Here is a 23,316-nt window from a genome sequence, read left to right on the forward strand (position 1 = left end):
AAACCCTGTCTTTTTTTGTGTGTGTGTGTGGTACCGGGGATCCAACTCTGGACCTTGTACTTGTGAGGCAGGCGGCAGAACCACTGAGCTAAATCCCCAGCCCATGAAACCCTGTTTTAAAAAGAAGGCCCTGGGCTCAATCTGAAATCCCACCAAAGGAGCAGAAAAAAGACAAGGATAAAAATCTGTATATATGCACTACAAACTCATTTTTTGTTTTTGAATATTTTTAATCTGCAGTTGGATGACTCCACGGAAATGTAGACCCCGCAGAGGCTGAGGGCTAACTATTGAATTTTAGCCTTGGGTACCTCCTATGAGTCAGTCATTTTTGCCTGTATTATTTCATTAGCCCTCACAACAACATCATCAGGCGATATTTTTTTTTACCTGCAGTTAACAGGTGAAAAGCTGAGACCTCGAAGGTGAAGCCCAAGGTGTGGGGAGCGGTGTCAGCCAAAAAGCTTCATTTTAATTTTACCCTCTGTTATAAATAGCCAGGAGACTATGTAATGGGGAACCGTGTCTCCGCTAACTCCGATGTTTCCCTTTAGAGATTGCCCTAGCAACAAGATGAACCTTCTGTAACCCCAAGAAACAAAGTAGCCCATGAGGGCAAGGAGTGTCTAGAAAACTAGCAAACAACGAAGCAGGTGTTTTGGATAAAGGTCATGGTTAATGACCTAACTCACTGAGTGTATAAAAGAGAGGTGAAAATAAACTTGCTTGCTCGGTCTTAGGAGCCCTCCCGACTCTGTCTCTTTTCTTGATTTTTCTCGGTCCTCCTTTCCCCCATTCAGGAACTGTTCCACTGGTCACGGCTGGGCCGCCACACCAAGGCCACCCCACTCATGTGAACAGAGCCCCCGTCTACACCCAGGTCTGCCCACACCAGGGCCAGGCCCAGGCCACCTCCACCCAGACTTTACCTCCCAGGGGGAGCCCAGCCTGGCAGCCCAGCTCCAGTCCTGCAAGAAGCCTCCAGCCCACCCTGTCCCCTGACTCAAATCTGTCATCCTATGGGGCCATCTCTGGTGGCAGGAAGATGGGAGGTGTATATGTTCAAGTGTGTGCCTCACACTGGAATGCTGCGGACCGGCAGGGTAGGCCAAGGGAGCCGGTGTGTGTGTGGAGATGCAGGTGTGTGTAAATATGTGCACACGTGTGGCTGTGCTCAAGCATGTGCTGTATGAGCAGGGGAGGCCCATGTGGAAGAGTGTGTGTTCATGCATAGGTGAGTGTGAGGGTGATTAGATGTAGCCACTGCTGCTCCACTGCAGGCCACCCAGGATGGAGGCAAAAAATTCGTGCCTCAGTTTACCTCGCCCTAGATAAATCCTGAGAGGCAGCCCTGACCCCTTGTCACTGCCAGAGCTCCTTTCTCCAGCGTTGAGGCCACTAGGGCACCCTCTGTACCCCCGGACTGGACCAGCGCGCCCCAGATGAGGAGCCCAAGGTCAAAGGCTCAAAGGCGTTGACCCTCACATCAGAGGGCCCCCCGCAGGGCGCTGACGTCTGTGAAGATCAGTGTCTCCCTCTGCAGGACAAGCTAATGGGATTATTGCTACGTGTGCAGCTCACTAGCCTGCTCATTGTTGTTGTTAAATTGATACTGACTTTAAACCCCCAATGCCAGAAATCTCCCTACCCTGCTGCCTTCCCTGACCTTCAGCCTCAGGTTGGTGCCCCAGGCTTGAGCGACAGAGGTCCTCCTGTCCCCCGCCCCTCTCCCCTGTCCCTGCCCAGGGCTGAGACAAGGGCGCAGGGGGTGTGGGCACGAGGGGGCGGGGCCCCTCCTTCCTCCCCCTTCCCCCCCTTCTCTCCTGGCCGGCGCGCCCCGCCCCGCGGTGTCACCGGCCCGGCAGCCTCCTGCGCCGAGCGGGAGGCGGCGGCGGGGACGACCCGGGCGCGAGCGAGGCGAGAACGAGAGCGCGCAGCCCGAGCCCCGGGCCCTGCCCGTCGGCCGTCGCCGTCGCCTAAGCCCGCCCAGAGCCAGCGCCGCGCTTAGCCCCGGGCCGCGGAGACATGAGCGCCCGGCTCGACGCACCCCAGGCGCAGCGGCGCGGGCCCGCGGCCCGGTGACGGTGATGGGCTCCTGCGTGTCGCGAGGTGAGGGGCGCAGGGCGCGGGGACCTGCACGGCCCGCTGCCGCTCCGCGGAAACTGGGGTGGGGCCGCCCTGCAAGGATCATCGGCACCCAGGAGACGCGGTGCCCCTGTGACGGGATCGTGAGCGCCGGGTGTGGGCGGGCGGAGGTCACTGCATCCCCGCTCTACTTCCACCCGGCGGCGGGCACGGAGCGGGAGCCACGCTGTCTTCCCCGCGGTCACACGCCCCCCGCGGGGCGCCGGGCAGGAGGATTCTGATTTTCCTTGGCTCCTCTGTTAGGGAAGGGGCACAGGAGATAAAATAGATCCTCCCCCATCCCCCAAAACACAGACCTTATTACACCCCCACCCCAGCTCCCTCTTGGCTCCCGGCCCCCCATCTGCAGTGCCCGAGCTCTCCTGGCAGGAAGGGGTAAGGGTGGTGAACAGGCTGTAAAGAAGGTTCCCCTCCTCCCACCCACAACCCTAGCCCCTGCGCCACCCCACCTGAGACAGGACCTCGGAGAGGACAGAGGACAGCCGGGTCTCCCAGTAATCCCCTGCTTTGCTCTGTGACCTGGCACCCTTGACTGTCCCCAGGGTGCTACCAGGGAGCTGGGGTGAGCTGCCCCCACCTGGGGGGCCCAGGGCAGGGGTGGGGACCCACCTGTCTGGGGCATGGGCAGGGTGGTCTTCAGAGCCCCCTCCCCAGCGGGCTGCTGGGTGACATTTTGGAAAGGTTGGTCTGGGCTGCACTTCCACCTGGACACCTCACCTCACAGCAGGGTCAGGGAGTGGGGCTGGGAGTGGCAGTGTCATTGGCCCTGGCCAAATCCATTGACCCCAAGCACAAGGTGTTGGGGGGGGGGGCGAGACCCCACCCATCACCCCCAGTAGCTTATTCAGGTGCAGAGGGCCTCACTGGTCTTGGGGGGCTGGGCAGGCCCTGGAGGGGACCTGGTTCTGGGGAAAGTTGAGGAAGTGGCACAGGCCCTCCCTTCCCGGACTCTGGGGCTTTGCTCACTGGCTCATGGGGACACTAGGAAAGTGGCTCTGGATGTTGCTGGAAGGGGTCGGGGGTGGGATCATGAGTGAGGGAGGGGAAGAAACAGGTCAGGCCAGATGAGGTTAGTTAGCCACCGGCCAAGCTCTTATTAACAGGGTGTCTGCTGTGTGCGGGCACTGAGTAGGTATGGGCCCAGCACAGCACCCCGTCTGTGTGCCTGCCTGCAGCTGAGTGGGAGGGAGTGTTGAAGGTTCTTTAGGAGTCATGGGCTTGAGATATCCCCAGAAACCCCAAGGCTTCAGGTGTTGGGCACCTGGGTTCTTTCTCAGTGACCATCTCCTTTCCCTATCACTTGGTCATACCATGCCAGGTGCCATGAAGACCCAGTCCTGGGTGGACTAGTCTGTGACCTGAGGGTCACAGAACACAGGACAGAGGCCAGAGAGGAAGGGACACCTGCCAAGGTCACACAGTGAGGCTGAAGCCCAAGTCCTCTGTCCTCCACCTGATGCTACCTCTGCTAGGCCTGTCTGAGGTCACCCTGGCCAGGACACACCCTCTCCACCCTCCCTTTGGTTGGCTGCCTGGGCTTCCCCAGTGCCATTCTCAGGTCTAGCTGTGGACTTCTGTGTCCCTATCCTGAGAGCATGGGGCCACTTATAGCCTTAAATGCAGCAGGGGATGTTGGATCGATGTAGAAGGAGGTATGGGAACTGCCCAGGCAGAAGACCCTCTGTCCCGCAATAGGCTGAACCACTGAATGGAGGCCACCTGCCCCCCAGCTGATATGGTCCAAGTATGAGCAGCTTACCAGGTACTAGTCTGAAAGTTTTAGGCCCAAACAGCTGGCATGGGCTGTATACCACCATCGTCCTTGTTTTACAAATGGAAAGACTGAGGGAGGAGGCAGTTGAAGGACTTGTGCAGGGCCTCGTAGCTAGGAAATGGCAGAGCCAGGATCTGAATCCCCCTGGGGTGTGTGGATGTCTTGTGTCACCTGCATCCACCCTGCTCCCTGGAGCTGCAGGATTCCGTGGGCTCCCGAGCTCCGGCCTGGTCTTCACACCTGTGCTGTTAATAACTGCCCCATGCACGAAGGCAGTCCTGGGGCCAGGGCACAGCCTGAGGACCTGGAATCGTGAGCTCTGTCCTGATGCCCACCCTGAGCCTGGAGCCTGTACCTGGCTGGGGCTGCTCAGCCCTACACCCCACACCCCAGGTTCAGGCCACACCTTGGCCCCTGAGGTTCAAATCTCTACCCCACTGTTCACCGGCTGTGTGACCTCAGCAAGTTCCTTAGCCTGTGTGTACACTGCAGTGACCGTGTCCCTTCCTCATCAGTGTCCTCACCCCTAAAATAGAAATATGACAGTGTTGGTGTCTTTGGATTGCTGGGGGATCCAATGGCTTAAGTCCTGCAAAGCACTCAGTTTAATCTGCGCCTGCCACATAGCGGATGTGAGCACAAGTGCCTTCTCCCACCAGTGATTTGTGTCGTTAGCCTTCTGTGCACACAGCTCATCCAGGGCTTCTTGCTGAGAGGGGCGCTGCTGAGACCTCAGGCCCCATCCCACCTCATGGAGAGGGAGTGGGGGACAGGTGCTCACTTAGCGTCTGAGGACAGCAGGGAAAGTGACAGGGACTAGATTAAGGCAACAAACGCTGTTTCTGGGAGCTGTTTTGTGTTCATTATCTATTTTTAAGCTACCATTTGTTGGGCACTTATGCTGAGCCAGGCTGAGCTTTCGCTCCCCTGACCCAGTTAGTTCTCCTTCAACTGTGGGAGGGGACTGGGACTCAGAGACACAGGCCTTCCCTCAAGTCACTCAGCCAGGCTTAGAGAGGCAGATTTGAATCCAGGTCTGTGTGACCCCAGAGCTGAGCAAGGATCCCCTGCCCCTTGCATTCGTTTTTATTTTTGGCGGTACTGGGGATTGAACCCAGGGCTTGCACATGCTAGGCAAGTGCTCTGCCACTGAGTTCCACTCCTAGCTCCCACCCTCACCCCTTTGTGGTACTGGGGATTGAATTTCAGGGCCTTTGTACTGAGCTACATCCCTGCCTTTTTTTATGTTGAGACAAGATCTTGCTAAGTTCCCCAGGCTAGCCTTGAATTTGTGATCCTCCTGCCTCAGCCTACCAAGTAGCTGGGTTTACAGGTGTGCACCAACATGCCCATCTGGACAGGCCATCTTTGCCACTTACTAACTAGCTGGTTACCCTACATAAGTGATTTTAAATCTCCAGGCCTCAGTTTCCCTATCTCTAAAGTGGACATAAAAATTCTATTCTGCAGTGTTGTTTGAAAGGTTTGGGGAAAGACAATGGCTGGAAAGGGCAGGACAGGACCTGACAGATGGCAGATGATTCATAAACAGCAACAGCAAATCACTGAAGGCCAGCCTGAGCCCCATAGGGCCAATGGTGAGAGAGTCACCTGATGCAGCAGAGGCCAATCTGGACAGGCTGCCTGGAGGAGGAAAGGCTGGCCACAGACATGCAAGGAGCCAGGGTGTGTGAAGTCCTTCCTTGTGGGTAGAAAGAAAGGGATTTCCTTGTGTGGCTCTGAGCTGAACCAGCCCAAAGATGAAGCTATCATTCTGGTCTAGGTGACTAGTAAGCAAACGTCCTGGGGAGAGGAGGACACTCAGCTGCTGAGTGACCTCTGCCAAGCTCTGTGTCCTGCTCCCAGGCAGTGACTCACCAGGTAGAGGCCCAGGGCTCACCCCCAATGGCTTCCCTGCATGGGGGGACAGGACCAGAGGAATGGCTGCCTAAGATCTGTCCCCTTGTCCAGAAAGAGAAACTGAGGCAGGTACAGAGCAGCCACTGTGCAGCATGCACCCTCCTGCTCTGTGAGTCTCATCTCACAGGGGAGAAGCAGAGGCCCCAAGGGTCTAGCAGTGTGGCCACAGCCCAGGGACTGACAGGAAAGTGTGGGGTCCTGGGGCAGGGCCTGGGAGGAGTGGCTTGGCCCCTGCTTTCCCTCCAGAGCCAAGGACAGAGTGTGGCTGTCACAGCTGGGCCACCTGTGCACCTGGCTGGAGGTGCCCAGAGGCTTAGAGGATGAGCCCGTGGCTGATCAGGGAGGGACACTGTGGGGAGTGTGTGGCACCCAGGTTGCTGCTCGGTGGGTGCTGGGAAAGAGCAGGGTTAAGCAGGGCCCTCCTTGCCCTCCTGGGGTGTGGACCCCTGGGAGACACACTGGGGACAGATAGCAGCCACAGTGACTAATGGGCTGGGACACAAAGCCCTGAAGAATGGCAACAGGAGCTGGGGCCTCTGAAGCAGATAAGAGGGGCACAGCCCCCCAGGAACAGGCAGGAGGCCTGGTGTGAGCTTTGCAGGGAGAGGGACTCAGGTTCAATGTCAGGTGGAACTGTGTGGTTGGGGCCCTCAGTGGAAGGCAGAAGACGTCCCTGGGTGGAGAGGAAGTTCTGGTTGAAGGCAGAGGGATGAAGGAGACATCTGGGTGACAGCCCTCTCCTTGAAGAGTCCAGATGGCCCCTCCTTTTGCTGTGGCAACCAGAAGCCTGTCACTCCTGAGGCCAGGGGAAGGGAGAGGGGTCGGCCCAAGAAGGGGCCTTGGCCTTTGAAGTCAAGGGAGTAAGGTGTGTACTTGGACAGAAAGGGGGTGTCCCCCATGGCTCCCTTGGGAAACGGGTCAGCAACAAAGGCAGGAGCTAGTGGTCTCAGGCTGGCTGCAGCCCCACCCTAATGAAACTGTGTTTTTCCAGTGGCTCCTGGCAGTGACGTTCCCTGGTCCCAGCTGGGCCAGAACAGCCTGTGATTTCACTGGGGGCTGGTTCATTACCTGCTGTCTCCATGGCAACCAGCCTGTGACATCACAGGGCCAAAGTCCTCAGGGGCAGAAGGCACTTGGGCAGCGGCACCTGTACCCCAGCTGAGGTGGGAGCAGCAGGCTGAAGGGGGGCTGGGACCCAGAAGTCCCCATGCCACCACCTCCTCAGTGAATGACCTTCGAGTCCTGTCTCTGCCACCTGTCACTGGCATCACCTGTCCCCTCTCCTGTGCTGGCTGCTCTTCATCCACCTCACCCACTGCCCTGTGGCTGCAGAGTTCAAAAATAGCTTCCAGGGGCTGGCCAGGGCTCCAAAATACCCTGGCACCTCTCTGAGTTCCCAGCAAGGACTGCAGCCAGGGCCACCCCATCGGCAGCTTGGTGTACCCGGCTCGTGCACAGCACATGGCATTTCTGAACCTAAAGTCACCATGTTCAAACTTTGGACTGGACCCATAGGAATAAATCTATTTTGCATTATGGGGTCGGGGATTTAGCTCAGTGGTTCCACCACCTGCCTCACAAGTGCAAGGTCCTGAGTTCGATCCCTGGTACCAAAAAAAAAAAAAAATCCACTATTTTGTATTATGACCCTGTGTGCAGACTCCAAAAATCGTTACTTCATGCACACATGCATGTTCCATGTAATTTAAACAGAAACGTCAAGAAACAAGATTTAACCCGACTCTGCTGTGGGGCCTGATAGTCTCCATTCTACTCAATTCTACCTTGGTTTGTTTTTTTTTTTGGTACTGGGGATTGAACTCGGGACCTTGCACTTGCGAGGCAGGCAGCAGAACCACTCTACCTTGGTTTTTTTGGGGACCAGGTATCAAACTCGGGACCTTGCGCTTGCGAGGCAGACGCCAGAACCACTGAGCTAAATCCCTGGCCCTCTACCTTGGTTTTTAGACATAGACCTAGTCAAGCTGGGCTTGGCAGTGCACACCAGTAATTCCAGCACCCTGAGAGGCTGAGGCAGGAGGATCAAAAATTAGCAACTCAGTAGCTAGGACTAGGGATGTAGCTCAGAGAGAAGACCTAGTTCAATCTCCAAGACCACCAAAAATAAAAAAGCCTAAGTCAGTGGCTTGCAAGGCCCACTGAAGGTTTTGCCCACCGATGGAAACTGCCTGTGCAGATCCAGAAACAGAAGCCCAGAGAGGGGCAAGGGTCACACAGCCAGGGCGCTGGCTCAGTATGCTTGCCCCTCCCCACAGCCAAACACCCTGGTTACTCTGCATACAAAATCCAGTGTGGCCGGGAAGAAACCGTTCACCCGGGTCCAATTCCGGGTCACCTTCTCCCCTCTGGCCAGGAGTGGCTACACTTGAGGGGCGTGTCTGCCCTCAGCACCTCCAACCCCTATCCCTCTTGGGGTCAATTTCCCCTGTGGTGAGTAGGGGTGGGGTTGGAGACACAGGGCAGGATGCTTTTTATCAGGAGCCCTAACACTGGCTCACTGTGAGGCTGCTGCGTGGCAGGCATCCGTGTGCTCCTTACAAAAAATAGTCAGTGATTTCTTCTATGAGCTGGGCCCTGAGGCAGGTGCAGGAGGTGTCACTGTAAATAAAGTAGATGAAGTCCAGCCTCACAGAGCTCGTGTTCTGCTCAGATATGAAGAGGAGATGCACACACAATGTGGAGAGTGCTAGGTGCCAGATGCTGCACACAGGCTGAGGGCATGGGAAGAGGCAGGTGTCAGTTAAGTAAGATGGTTTTGGGGGTCTTGCTGAAGTTACAGCTTTCGAGCAGAGACTTAAATGGTGTGGTCAAGTGAATCCACAGCCACTGTGGGGGAGAGAGTTCCAGATGGAGTGAGGGGATTCCAGCAAAACGCAAACACTTGGCCTTCCTCACTGTCAGCTTGGCACTTGAAAAACTCACATTCCAGCTGGGAGTGGTGGTGCACGCCTGTAACCTCAGCCCTTGGGTCCTGTGACTGCCAATCATTGGCTTGGCTTGAGACCCCACAGGTGGGGACAGTGTAAGTCCTCAGACATTCATGCCCTGCATAACCGAGTTTTGATCAGAGACAGCGCATACACTCTGGTGATCCCATAATGCTTGTCACCCTGTGACATGGTAGGCTGACACAGTCCTCACGTGTTTGTAGTTTGCTGGTATAAACAATCCTACTGTAGTCGTATAAAAGGACACAGGCCATTAGGAATGGTACACAGTGCTTGATAATGACCATAAATGATGAGGTCACTGGTTTATGTATTTGCTGTCCTAACTTTTGAATCTTTGTTTGTTTATGTGGATTTATTATTTCTGCACTGGGGATTGAATCCAGGGCCTCCCACATGCTAGGGAAGTGCTTTACCATTGAGCTACATTCCTATCCCAGAAGAAAATATTTTTGGAACCAGGTATGGTGGCATATGCCTGAGATCCCAGCAGTCTGGGGGGCTGAGGCAGGAGGATCACAAGTTTGAGCCTAGCCTGGGCAATTTAGCAACTTAGCAAAACCCTGTTGTCTCAAAATTTAAAAATAATAAAAGGGGGACTTCCGGGAAAATGGCAGAGTGGTGACCAGCAAAAAAACAGCCTCTCTGAGATTTAGTGCCCAGATGCTGGGATATAGCAATATGAGGAAGAGAAAAAGGAGGAAAATGGGTCCCCAGGACCCAACAAGGATCTGAAGTGAGAATTGAAGCCCATGGGGAAAGGAAAAAGAGAGACTTCAACTCAGAAGAAGGAGGTGGCAAGTGACTCTTTCTCCCTAAGCCCTGGCTTGCTGAGTGGGCGGGATACCTTGAACCTGCAGACACACAGTGACTAGTGGTGACCCCAGAGTCCTCCATGGAGCAATGCACCAGTGTAACTGTGCAGTGGACACAGAGAACTGCAGTGGCTGTTGAGTTATTTGGGTTCAGATGTCTCCCAGAGGAGGGTGACTGGCTGGTCACCATCTTGGAGAGAGGCCAACTGAGCTCAGAACTCAGAGCAGCTATGGGCTGGCTCCATCTAGTAACTTCCAGTGCCAGGGTGAGACAGAATGGAGCTCAAGTTGGCAGGAGGTCAAGGAGCCAAATAAATTCAAGCCAGCAGGGAGCTGAGTTCAAGCCAGCAGGGAGCTGAGTTCAAGTCAGCAGGAGGTATATGGAGTGTTGCAGTCAGAACAAATCGGGTTCCAGCTTCACAGCCCAAAACCAACCTGAACTTCAGTGGAACTAAAAATGCAGACTTGCTGGGATTATCCACTACCCTGCCATAAATCTATGGCTGGCTTGCTGGGATTAATCAACATGGATCTGGGCTCTGTCTGCCCATTCTGTCTACCAGTGACAGCAGAGATATGCCTTGAAGTGGACATATTTTTTTCTTCGTTTCTTGTTTTCTTTTTCTTGTTTGTTCTTGTTTTGATGAGTGTTAACATTGTTTCTAGTTTTGTTGTTGTTCTGTTCTGTTCTTGTTTTTATTTCTTCCTTCTCTGTTTCTCTCCTGACTTCCTCACCGGTTTCCCAGTTTGCATACTCTTCCTTTGTCTTCTAGTCTTGCTTCTAATCTCTTCCTCTACCTCTATTTCTCTATTTTTCCCCTAACCCCTCTTAAATTTTCTCTCCTGAGGATAAAATCGCCATATTGAGGACATATTTAATGTATACAATTTTCTGGTTTGTTTTAGAATTTGTTATATAACCACAAATATGGTTAAAGGTAGTAAATTTGGGGGGCGGGGGTACAGGGGATTGAACCTTCAGGACCTTGCACTTGCAAGGCAGGTGGTGGCACCACTGAGCTAAATCCCTGGCCCTGGTAGTAAATTAATAGTTACCACAGTTTGTCATTTTCTAGGCTGTGTTTGATACTATTGTTATTGCTGATTGTACTACTTTAGCCAAGGTGACATAATTGTTCTAATCGGTTGTTCTTCCTGGTAAGATTGAGATTGCCTGAGGGTCATAAACAATAGTATAGGCCAGTGCCAGAAAACCAGGGGGTTGGCCAAATAGGCAGCAACTTCTCATCCCCAATAAATTGAAGAGATAGAATCTTGAAACAAAACCCAAAAACCAGCTACCCCTGGAAGACACCTCTGAGAAGTAGTCCTTTCCTTGGGCCAGGGATTTAGTTCAGTGGTTTCTCTGCCTGCTGCGCAAGCACATGGATCCGAGTTCGATCCGCGGTACCAAAAAAAAAAAAAAAAAAGAAATCATTTCCTAAATACTAGCAATAAAGCTACCTGCCATAAGCAATTTATAAACATCAACCCAGGAATTAAACAAACCAAAAAAAAAAAGAAAAGAAAATGAGAAGACAAGGAGCCAGGCATGGTGGCACATGCCTGTAGTCCCAGCACTTGGAAGGCAGAGGCAGGAGGATCACTGCAAGTTCAAGGCCAGCCTGGGCTACATAATGAGTTCAAGGCCAGCCTGAACTACATAGTGAGACCTTGTCTCAAAAAGCAAAGACAGGGCTGGGGATTTAGCTCAGTGGTTCCATCGCCTGCCTCGAAAGCACAAGGTCCTGAGTTCGATTCCTGATACCAAAAAAAAAAAAAAAAGACACAAAAAGCAAAGACAAAAAAAACAAAAAAAAAAGAAAATGAGAAGACATGGAAGCAAGATGCAACCCCAGGCTTCCAGCTCACCAAAGGCAAATACAGGGGACAATGAGATGGAACAGTTTGAAAGCCCCTCACTTGGACTCTGAAGTGATAACAGCAGAAATAACAAAGCAGATGAATGAGCCTCTAGAAAAAAATCAAATCAGAAATAATTTCTCAGGTAACTACAGAGATGGTGACTTTTTTGGGGGGTGGGTATCAGGGATTGAATTTAGGACCTTGAGCTTTCGAGGCAGGTGCAGTGCCACTGAGCTAAATCCCCAGCCCAAGATGATGACCTTAATGAAAGACATGGTTAGTGACTCTAGAGCAGATACAGATTTTTTTTAAAAACCTGGAGAAACTTAGGAAAATTATGGAAACCATGAACACCCAACATAGGAAAGAACTGGAATCCATGAAACAGAAACAGATATCCAAGAGATTGAAAATTCCATTGAAAAGAGGCCGGGATTTAGCTCAGTGGTTCCACCACATGCCTTGCAAGCAAAAGGTCCCAAGTTCGATCCCCTGTACTACTAAAAAAAAAAAAAAATTCCATTGAAAGTATATGCGGCACAATGAGCCAATGTGAGGACAGAATATCAGATCTAGAAGACAAGACTGTGGTTAGCAATCATGGAAAAAATAATAAAAGTTGTTGGGTATGTAGCTTAGTGTGCAAGTCCTGGGTTCATTTCCTTAGTACAGACAAGAAAAAAAATTTTTTATGAAGTTGTACAATGTGTTTGTGCTTCTTTTTTCAGATCATTTTCTTTATTAGTCCATGACTGCAGTACATATTGTTTACACTCTTAATGGGGAGTCAGTCCATGCACAGAACACATCTTAATTCCTTTTTTTTCATCCCATCCCTCCCCTCCCTCCCCTTCCATCCATCTGATCCTCTTTCTTTTCTTTTTTTGGTACATATTTGCAGTACATAATGATCACATTCCTTCCTCCTGTGGAGTTGGTCTGTGTACAGAACACATCTTCATTCCTTTTTCAATCCTCTTTCTGTCCCTCCCTCCTCCTTCCTCCATCTCTTGATCCATTTCTCCTTTGAGAAAGATCTGTCTCTCTACTTCCCATTGTCTGTCTTTTATTTTGCTCTTTATACTTTGAGTTTCTCCTATGAGAGAAACCATGTGATATTTAAGCTTGTATGTCTGATTTATTTCATTTAACTTTATATTCTCAAGGTGCATTCATTTTCCTTCAAATGACTCAAGATTATCTTTCTTTATGGCAGAGTAGTCTCCATTTCACGTAAATACCACTTTTTCTTTATCCATTTATCTGCTGATGGACATGTAGGCTGCTTCCAGGATTTAGCTTTTGTGAGCTGTGTTGCTACAAACATAGATCTGCATGTATCATGGTAACATGATGTCTTTGACTCTTTCGGGGAGATGCTTAGGAGGGAAATGAGTGGATTGAATGGAATTTCTAGATTCAGTTTTGTGAGGAATCTGTGTAACTGATTTCTGTGGTGGTTGTGCTAGTTTATATTCCCTGCAACAATGTAGAAGCACCACCCCCCAGCCTTGCATTTGTTGTTATTTGATTTCTTGATGATGGCCATTCTTTTTTTTTTTTTTTTTGGTACCGGGGATCGAACTCAGGACCTTGTGCTTGTGAGGCAGGCAGTGGCACCACTAAGCTAAATCCCTGGCCCATGGCCATTCTTTTTGGGATAAATACAAAAGAGTCAAAAAGTTTCAAAGAAAAAAAAGTTTATAAAGTAAAAACATTACAACAGTGGGCTGGAGTTTCCCCACTGTAGTCCCAGTTACTTGGGAGGCCGAGGCTGGAGGATCACTTGAGCTCAGGGTTTCAAGACCAGCCTGGGCAACATAGTGAGACTCTGCACCACTCTTTATCGTTTGTGCCACATTTCATCTGCACCTTTTCTGTTAGCCTCCCCCTGCCACCACCACCACTGGCCATTGTGGTGCAGCTGCCTGCAAGCTCAGCACAGGACTATGGCAGTCTGCACCCGGGCAGGTGCTGTACCACACCTAGGTGTGCAGCAGGCCACAGCCTCTGAAAAATCACAGTTCTGTTCTTCAACATCATGTGACTGTAGTTTGCGTTGCCGCATGTCAGCATGGGGGCCCTCTCAGAAAGCCAGAGATGCTGCCCTTTGGATGCAGAGCAAGTGGGTGGGCAGAGACAGGAAGCAGGGGTTCTGCGGTGTGGCTGGAGCACCTCAAGAACCCCAACCACAGGGACCCTGCAGGGACCCCACTGGGCCCGGGATTTTCCGCTGTCACTGTCAGGTAGAGGATGGATGCGGGGGCAGTGCTTCCTAAGGGAGAGGGTGTGGCCCAGCCCCGGCTCTGGTGAGGATAGGAATGAAGGAGAGAGCCCAGGGACTCGCCTGTGGATTGGATGGCATCGTATAGTGGGAGATGAGGGGAGCCAGACTCTGAGAAACTCCTGGAGTTTGGCTGCTACAGACGGATGGATGCTTGCTTCATTTCCTAAACCCAGGCAGAGGGAGAAGATTGGACTGAGTCTGGGAGTTCCCTTATACCTGGGTTGCTAGAGACGCCTATTTAGGCATCCATGGAGGGGGTTGGAATTTCAATCCAAGGTCATGTGGGCTCTGGGCTGGGGGTATGAAGGCAGGCATGAGCCACACATGACAGATCCCCTGCAGGGCAAGAAAAAGTGGGGTGCAGATGAGAACAGGCCAACAGCCAGCCAGGGATGAAGGGGAGCTGTGGGCATGAGGCCAGAAGAGATCCTTAGGACTTGGCTACAGCGAGGTTCCTGGTAGCAGCCAAGGGCTGTCTCATGAAAGCCTGCAAAGAATGGGAGACAGGAAGAGGAGCTGTGTGTGTGTAAACTGGCGATGATGGCAGAGGGGTGAGGAAGTAGATGGGAGGCAGCTGCAGTCAGAAGGAGGCCTGTAAGTGCTGGGAGGGCTGGGTGTGGAGGCACACACCTATAATCCCAACACTCAGGAGGCTGAGGCAGGAAGATTGCTACAAGTTTGAGGACAGCCTGGGCTACATAATGAGTTCAAGGCCAGCCTGAACTACATAGTGAGACCCTGTCTCAAAAAAAAAAAAAGTTACTCCTTATAGCCAGGAGTGGTAGAGCATGCCTGTCATTCCAGCATTCTGGAAGGCTAAGGCAGGAGAATTGCAAATTCAAGGGTCACCTGGGCAATTTAGTAAGACCCTGTCTCAGAAAAATATCTACATTAAGGGCTGGGGATATAGCTCAGTGTAAAGGCCCTCAGTTCAATGCCGGGTACCACACAAAAGAAAAATTACTCTACCTACTCAGCTGCCCTCCTGTAACATTACCCACCTGGTCTCCAACCCTCCTCACATCCTTCTCAGCCACTGTTCTACTCCCCACTTCTGCGAGATCAACTTTTTCACTTCCACGTAAATGAGAATATGTGGCACTAGTCCTCCATTTCCACCCATGTTGCAAAGGATGACAGGATTTCATTCTTTTGTTTTTTTGAGACAGGGTCTCACTATGCAGTCCAGGCTGGCCATGAACTCCTCGCTGTCCTCCTGCCTCAGCCTCCCAAGTGCTGGGATCACAAACATGCACCACCACTCCTGGCCTTATTTCTAGCTTTTGAGGAGCCTCCGTACTGTTTTCCATTGTGGCCCTATTAATGTGCACCTACAAACTGGGTCTGAGAGCTGCTTTCTGCCCACATCTTTTCCAGCATTTGTTATTTCTTGTCTTTTTGGTAACAGCCATTCTGACCACAGAGATGAGAACTCATTGTGCCTTAGATGGAATCTTCCTGGGGACTGGGGGTGTGGAGCACTTTTTATATACTTGCTGGCTTTTTACACATCTTCTTTTTTTTTTTATGTGGTACCAGAGATCGAACTTGGGTCCTTGCACTTTCGAGGCAGGCAGTGGAACCACTGAGCTAAATGCCCGGCCCTGTACACATCTTCTTTTGAGAAACACCTATTTAGGTTTTGTCTGTTCTGTAAATCAGCATATTTGTCTTATTTTGTTTCATTTTGTTTGAGGCAAGGTCTCGAAATATAGCCCAGGCTGGCCTCAAATTCATGATCCTCCTGCTTCAGCCTCCCGAGTGCTGGGACTCCAGGTGTACAGTGTCATACTTGGGTTTTTGTTTTGCTGTTGAGTTGCTATGTATTCTGGATCTGATCTCTTGTCTGGATGGGCATGGTGGTCCCCACCTGTAATCCCAGCGCTCTGGGAGGCTGAGGTAGGAAGATCATAATTTAAAACCCAGCCAGGCCACTTAGCGATTTAGTGAGAATCTGTCTCAAAATAAAAAATAAAAGGGCTGGAGACGTTGCTCAGTGCAATGCCCTGGGTTCAACTCCCAGTACTGCAATAAGTAAATAAAAATTTTTTTTGAGGCAAGGTCTCTCCCTTTGTAGTTCAGGCTGGCCCTGAACTTACCATGTAGCCTAGGCTGGCCTCGAACTCAGTGATCCTCCAGCCTCAGCCTCGAGTGTGCTGGGATTACAGGCGTGCACCACCACACCTAGCAAGTAAATAAATTTTTAATAATCCCTTGCCTGAGTAGTTTGCAGACATGTTCCCCCAATCTGTAAATTGCCCTTTACTCTGTGGATTACTTCCATTTTTGCTGTACAGAGCTTTTTAGTTTGATATAATCCCATTTGTCTGTGCTTTTAGGGTCATATCAAAAAATCTTCACCCAGATCCATGTTCAGAGACATTTCCATGTTTTCTGCTGGTAGTTCTATAGTTTTAGGGCTTTGATCCATTTTGAAGGCTTTTGTTTTGTTTTTTGTTTTAAGAATGAAACCAGGGTCTTCGCACTGAGCTAAATCCTCAGGCCATTTTATTTATTTTTTTCATTTTGAGACAGGATCTCATTAAGTTGTGAAGGCTGGACCCAAACTCGTGATCCTCCTTCCTCAGTCTCCTAGAGTGCTGGGATTACAGGTGTGTGCACCTGACTTTGAGTTTTGTTTTTTTTTTAATATGGCAAAACAGGGATCTAATTCCATCCTTCTGCATATTGCTATGCAATTTTCCTATAACCATTTATTGACAAGACTTTCCTTCCTCCAATGTATGTTCTCACTGCCTTTGTCAAAAATCAGTTGGCTATAGGGTCAGGGATTTAGCTCAGTGGTTTCGCTGCCTGCTGAGCAAGTGCAAGGACCAGAGTTTGATCCCCGGTACAAAAAAAAAAAATCAGTTAGCTACAGATGCATATATTTATTTCTGGGTTCACTGTCCTGTCCCCCTGGTCCTATATATCTATTTTTATGCCAGTACCATGCTATTTTGGGGTACTATAATTTTGTAGTATGTTTTGAAATCAGGTATTATAATTCTTTCAACTTTTTCCTTTTGATTTTTAAATTTTTTTTTTGGTACCGGGGATCGAACTCTGGTCCTTGCGCTTGCGAAGCAGGCGGCGGAACCACTGAGCTAAATCCCCGGCCCTAACTTTTTCCTTTTAACTCAGGATTGCTCTTGAGGTCTTCTGTAGTTCCATCAAAAAGTTGTTGTTATTTATTATTATTATTGTTATTATTATTATTATTATTATTTTGCAGTGCTAGGAATTGAGCCCAGGACTTTGTGCACGCTAAGTAAGAACTGTACAAGTGAGCTACATCCTCAGCTCATCTGAATCTTAGAAATGGTTTTCCTTTTCTTTGAGGAATATTTTTAGTGTTTTGATAGGAATTGTATTAAATCTGTGGATTGCTTTGTGTAGAACAATATAGACATTTTAGCAATATTAATTTTTCCAATCCATGAACATGGAATGTCTTTCCATTTTTTGTGTCCTCTTCAACTTCTTTCAGCAGCGTTGCATAATTTTCACTGTAGATGATCATTCACTTCCTTGGTATTTTATTTATTATTATTTTTTGTTATTTTTGTTGTTGTTGTTTTTGAGACAGGATCTTGCTATGTAGTTCTGGTTGGCCTTGAACTCACTATGTAGCCCAGGCTGGCCTTACAGTGATCCTCCTGCCTCAGCTTCCCAAGTGTTGGGATTATAGGTGTGTGCCACCATGCCTGGCACCATCATCATCATCATCACCATCATCATCATCATTGTAGTCACTATGACTAGGATTGCTTTCTTGATATCTTTCTCAGCAAATTTGCTATTGGTGTATAAGAAAAGGCTATTTATTTTTATATATTGAGTTTGTACCCTGCAACCTTACTGAATTCATTTATCAGTTCCATGGATTTTTAATGATGTCTTTTCTGTATATAAAATCATATCATCTGCAAACAAGGAAAATTTGACTTCCTCCTTTCCTACTAGGTTCATTCCCTCCCCCTCTTTCTCCCTCCCTCTTTCCCTTCCTTTCTTTCCTTCTTTTTTTGGTTTTTTTTGGAGGGGGTATGGGGATTGAACTCTGACCTTGTAGTTGCAAGGCAGTCATGGCAGCACTGAGCTAAATCCTCGGCCCTTCTTTCCTCTTGCTTTATTCCTCTGACTAGCGCTGAGCTTTCCTAAGTTTCTGCCTTTGTCCTTATTTCCAGATCTGTTCACAAGTGCCCACAAGGACTGCCCCATGCCCCGGGGCACAGAGCTCCTGAACCCAGACCTGCCCTCCAGCCATCCACCTGACATTGCTATAGACCATGTCACTGGCAAGGTAAGCAGCCGTCCTTCCTCCTGCCTGTCACCTACAGCTGCCCACAGGGAGCAGAAACCATTCCAAGCTCCTCTTTCCTCTTCTCCCTGTGGATTTGGGGCCCCTCAGGTTTGCACCTCAGCATGATGAGGGTCTGGATTGAACCAGGGATGCTGGGACTGGGCCAGGCTTGTTCAGAAAAGTCAGCCCTACCCTGCAGTCTTCCCACTCAAGTTAGCTCAGCCTGCAGACAGCAAGCTCCTCAATAAGCCCATGACCACGCAGCAGCCTGCAGCACTTTCCTGAGAAGGAAAGGAATGGAATTCTCCATGCGAGTTGACTAGGGAGCTGCTGCTCAGGTCCCCAAGTCCAGGTGCACAGTGCCCACTGCTGCCCCACAGAACTGTGGCTTGAACCTACCAATTGGTATAATTCCAGCCTTTATCGAGGATTTGGTGCATGCTGAGCATTGTGATAGGCACTGTGCCCGTGTTACATCATTTATGTCACAACCTATGAGGTAATTGGCATTGTCACCTGTGCCACACAGGAAGAAACTGATGGTCCGAGATGTTGAGTCACCAGTCTACATATACTCAGTTAGGAACCCAGATGTGATCCGTCACCTGCCCGCTGCCTTCCCTCACAGGCCACTGCTGTCCTTCCTCCTTTCTCTGTGTGCCAGGGGACACCAGAGCATGACCCCAAGTGGGCAGCCCGTGACCTCGTAGACCACCAGGCCACCCCCACCCCTGGCATAGCGGCACAGCATGCTGGGCCCTGTCTGACCCTCTTTCTCCTCTTGTTTTAGGACAAACAGCTGGATTTCTGTTGGGATCCTTGGCAGGTCAGTGCAAAGGCCCTAGTGGACACCACTGTCCTCCTGTTGCTGTGCCCAGCTGTGCCGCAGACCTGCCTGCCCTGGGGAGGGGGGAATGGGCTGATCTCCCTGGCTTGGGTGGGCTTGAGGATGGCAGTCGTGTTGGGGGGACACGTTGGGTGTGACAGTGGAGAAGATGCCTCTGGCTGTTGGCCCTCCTGCTCACCCAGCCTCCTTGCTACAGAGGTGCCTCCAGACCACTAACGGCTACCTGTCCGACTCCAGAGCCTGCGCCAGCAACTACAGCGTAGCAGCCCTGGCCACCTCATCCCTTGTGGGTAGGTTCCACTGGCAGCACCCTCACACTCCTCCAGGAAAAATGGCGTGGGATAGGAGGGGCCGGCCTGTTAGACTCAGGGCTCTCTAAGCACCAGGTCCTGTACTGGCTCTGGGGGTGATGGTGTCTTAGCGTTCCTGCTTCTGGGGGTTAAACTGCTGGCTTTTCAGGAAGTTCTGAGAGGGTGGCTAAGATTTCCAGATCCCGTTGGGTCTTCATCTCCCCTGGTCAGGCCTCAGTTCTCTGGGAGGACTCTTCCACCTGGCAATGTCTCCAGCAAGCAGCGCCCAACATTGGCAGTGCTCCGAGAAGGGTGCAGCTCAAGCTGGGGCTGGGCATGCAGGCCAGGAAGGGACCCAGCTGCCCCAGGCCACTGCTTGAGGTCCATCCCTGCCCTTGTGGGCCTGGGCTGCTCCTCCACCAAAAAACACTGCCCTCTGCCCCTGCAGCTTTAGGGTGCCAGTCTCCCCACCTTCCTCACTTCTGTCCTTCCCACCTTCCCAGGTCCTTCATTTTTCTCATCAATGGCCCTCTTCTTTTTTCTTTTCCCTTTTGCAGTACTGGGCCTTCATGCTGAACTATATCCTCGGCCATTTTATTTTTATTTTTTGAGACAGGGTCTTGCTAAATCACTAAATTGCTCAAAATGGCCTTGAACTTATGATCCTCCTGTCTCAGCCTCCCAAGGTGTTGGGATTATAGGCATGTGCACCTGTTCCTTCTCCAACCTCCTGTTTCTCAAGTGTTGTTGTCCCTCATGGCCCCATGCTGTCCTGGCTTCAGGGACCCCCAGATCTGTTAACAGAAATGCTGACTTGGGCTGGGGATGTAGCTCAGTGGCACAACACCTGCCTGGCAAGCGCAAGGCCCTGAGTTCAATTCCCAGCACACACACATACACACACAAATGCTGACTTGGTCCAGTCAGCCCCTCCCTCTTCAGCACCTTTGAGTCCAGCACCTTCCTATCTATCCTTGGAGCTCCACCTCCCTATCCACCTGCCCTTGCCCGTCCCTTGCTGGGTTCCTGCAGTGGGCCCCCCTTGTCTCCACCCTCCACTTAGCAGTCCAGTCAGGATGCCCTTCCTCAGCAGCAGGTCTATCACTGCTGATCTCTCTCCTGCAGTGGCTGCCACAGCTGCTGTGAGACAGTCTGAGCCCTCAGCCTGGCTCTCCAGGCCCCAGTCTGGCTCAAAGGCTCCCAGCCCTTCTGTCACCCTAGTATTGGGGTTGCCTGTGACCTCACCCCCAGAGATGAGGGAGTCCTGCCTGAACAGGCCTCCAGACTGACCTCCACCTGACCAAACCCAGTGCCCTCCAAGCCATCTCCTGGTGCCTCCTGTGGGCCAGCCTCTCTGCCTGCTCCCCAGCCACTGTCAGCCGGCAGAGCCCAGAGCACAGGCTGGCATCAGAGGGGAAGTGAGGTGTGGCCTATCTGAGGAAGAAGCAGGGCTGTACCCTGGGCTGGGAAACGCCATGGGCATCTAAGTGAAGTGGGGCCACAGAGCTGGTCGAGGGCCAGGGCAGGGTGTGGGTACAGCGAGGCATCTGCCACAGGGTAGCATATGGCTTTGGGGGTGCAGGGTTTCGGTGCTCAGGAGGCACTGGGTGATACTGAGATGTGGGGTGCAGGCCATGGGGCAGGCCTGGGTTTGGGGGCCGAGGGCACGGGGTCCTAGTGTTGGGCCGCTGTCACCATTGTCCCCACCCCCAGGCGTGGTGCAGGGCATCAAGGACCACATCACCAAGCCCACAGCCATGGCGCGGGGCCGCGTGGCGCACCTCATCGAGTGGAAGGGCTGGAGCGCCCCGAGGGCGGGCTGGGCGCCGACGCCGGCGGAGGACGAGCACTACTGCCGCCTGCCGGACGAGCTGCGCGAGGCGCGCTTTGCCGCAGGTCAGCAGGGGACGTGGCATTGAACCGGCGCCCACTCCTGGGGCGTTGTCGTGGCACAGAGCCCCCCTCCCCGCCGTGTCCCCACTGAGCTGGGTCTCGCTGTCCCCCAGGGGTGGCTGAACAGTTCGCCATCACGGAGGCCACTCTGAGCGCCTGGTCCTCGCTGGATGCCGAGGAGCTGCTCCCCGAAGACAGCCCCGGGAACCCCGTCCAGCTCCAGGGTACGCCCCGGGTGTGGGTGTGGCAAGTGGACGAGGCCGACTCGGGTGCGGATGCCTGGGCAGCGGACAGACTGCGGCCCCCCAAGCCCTTCCTTCCCTTCTCTGGGGAAGCAGGCTGCCATCCTCCCCTGGCCACGGTGTGGGACGCCCTGATCAGAATAATGGCCATTGTACTGAACACTGCCCGGGTGCTCGTCCTGGGTTCCCCCCGATAGTCCTAGGGACAGGTCCTCTTGTCTACGCTGTACAGACAGGGACTCTCAGGCACTAAGAGGTTCAGAAATCACTCCAGACTCAGCTAGAGGAGTCAGAGCCAGGATCTGGAGTTAACACCGGGCACGACATCCTCCCTCGCCTTCCCTCTTTCCTTCTGTCTGCCCTCCCTTCCCTTTCTTTTTTCCCGTACTGAGATTGAACCCAGGTCCTTCACACTGAGCTACACCCCCAGCCCCCCTTCTTTAAAAATTTGGAGACAAGTTCTCAATAAGTCATTAAGTTGCCCAGGCTGGACTTGAGTTTGTGATGCTCCTGCCTCAGCTTCCCAGAGTGCTAGGATTACAAGCGTGTGCCACCGTGCCCAGCTAACCCACCTCCTTTCTAGGACCCAAGTTACTGTGGAAGGAGATGGCAAGCCTGGGGCCTGGGTGGTGCCCGAATTTAGTTACCTTGCTGGTCCTCCCTCTGACCAGGGGGAGGGGACAGGCCCCATGTCCCAGTTCTCAGAGTGCAGTCTGGCTCCACAGCCTGCTCCCTGCCACGGGAAGGAGACTGGCTCAGAGAGGTTCGGTGACTTGCCTTGCTCACACAGCTTATCGTGGAACTAGCAGGAAGGGAGGCAGGCCCCATGCCCTTGCCCTCCTCCCACCCCCAGAGAAAGCCAGGATCAGCAGCAGGACCCCATCCCTTCCCATACCCTGTTTGCCTTGCAGACCTGGAGAGCCTCTACCTTCCAGACAGCCTCTCGAGCGGCCCCTTGAGAGAGGACAGCCTCCTGGCCTTCTCGTCCCCTGGCCTCTCCCCTGATGCCTGGCCTTTGCCCGAAGAGTCCCCCATCATGGCCACTGGCCCACAGCACCCCGGCCCTGAGCAGCAACATCGCAGGCGGCTGCCTGGGGGCCCAGGGCCCAATGGTGGGGCCCTGCTGCTGGGCTCCCTGCCCTCAGTGAACAGTGGCTCCCTCTCGGAGGAGGAGGACGAGGTGTTCTACAACTGAGCCAGCCAGGGTGCCTCGCCCACCTACACCTCACCTGGCCTGGCAGGACCCCACACAGGACCCCCAGGCCTGGGCATCTGGGGCCTGCGGGCAGGCACTCTTCGTGGACCACTCTGTGCCTCGTGGGCCTGCCCCAGCGTGGGAGCATAACCCCTTCTCTCCTCGGCCTAGTGGGCCCCTCCCTCTGAGGCTCTTGTCCTCTTGAGCTCAAGGACTCTGCAGACACCAGGGCAACAGTCCCCAGGCAGACAACAGACCATGGAAGGGACAAGGAGGCCCCTTGGAATGGGGCCTGGGGACCTGGCTGGGTCTGGCCCAGCCCCTTCCGTGTGCCTGTCCCCATCCAAGGTGGGCAGCCTCCTCTGGTAGCTAAGCACCCTCAGGGGCTCTGTCCCCAGAGTGTCTGTCTGTCCCTCACCCTCTGGACCTGCTTCCTTGGTGCCCAGCTCCCTACCCCAGGGAGCCTCTTTCCCTCCTTGCATCCCCCAACTCCCTGTTGGTTCTCTGGTGACATTAAAGTGGTGGCTGTGTCCTGACGAATTTGACCTGGTCTCTGCTGGGGAAGGGGCGTCCTCCGGCTGAGGGACTAGGATGGTAGACACACAGCACCCCCACTGGGGGGGGGACCATGGGGCTGCCCAAGGCCCGTGAGCACCCTGAGGAGCCACACCCTGGGACCCCACTTTTATCACTGAGGCTCACCCAGCATGAGGGCTGGAGCGACAGCAACATGACAGCATCGTAAGCCCGGGCGGGAGGGGGGGCTCTTC

At 52.5% G+C, this 23,316-nt stretch overlaps 1 protein-coding gene across 1 annotated transcript; it reads left to right on the forward strand.

Moving 5' to 3' along the window:
• Positions 1-1,886: 1,886 nt before the first annotated feature.
• Fam131c (family with sequence similarity 131 member C) lies at positions 1,887-23,082 on the forward strand. Its single transcript, XM_004850359.3, has 7 exons — positions 1,887-2,109; positions 17,964-18,079; positions 18,870-18,905; positions 19,123-19,216; positions 20,930-21,112; positions 21,223-21,333; positions 22,263-23,082. Exons 1-7 carry the CDS (start codon positions 2,088-2,090, stop codon positions 22,544-22,546), a joined length of 846 nt encoding a protein of 281 aa, XP_004850416.1. The 5' UTR covers positions 1,887-2,087; the 3' UTR covers positions 22,547-23,082.
• The last annotated feature ends 234 nt before the right edge of the window (positions 23,083-23,316 follow it).

The sequence above is a fragment of the Heterocephalus glaber genome, unplaced genomic scaffold, assembly GCF_053883595.1.
Source record: "Heterocephalus glaber isolate CG9 unplaced genomic scaffold, H.glaber_assembly_v1.0 deba00001452, whole genome shotgun sequence".
NCBI lineage: Eukaryota > Metazoa > Chordata > Mammalia > Rodentia > Bathyergidae > Heterocephalus > Heterocephalus glaber.

Excerpts from the sequence above, each read along its gene's own strand:
- Fam131c (XM_004850359.3), top strand. The coding sequence starts at position 2,088 with ATGGGCTCCTGCGTGTCGCGAG. Across the intron at positions 18,080-18,869 it reads TAGACCATGTCACTGGCAAG|GACAAACAGCTGGATTTCTG; the intron begins GTAAGCAGCCGT and ends CTCTTGTTTTAG. Across the intron at positions 21,334-22,262 it reads GAACCCCGTCCAGCTCCAGG|ACCTGGAGAGCCTCTACCTT; the intron begins GTACGCCCCGGG and ends TTTGCCTTGCAG.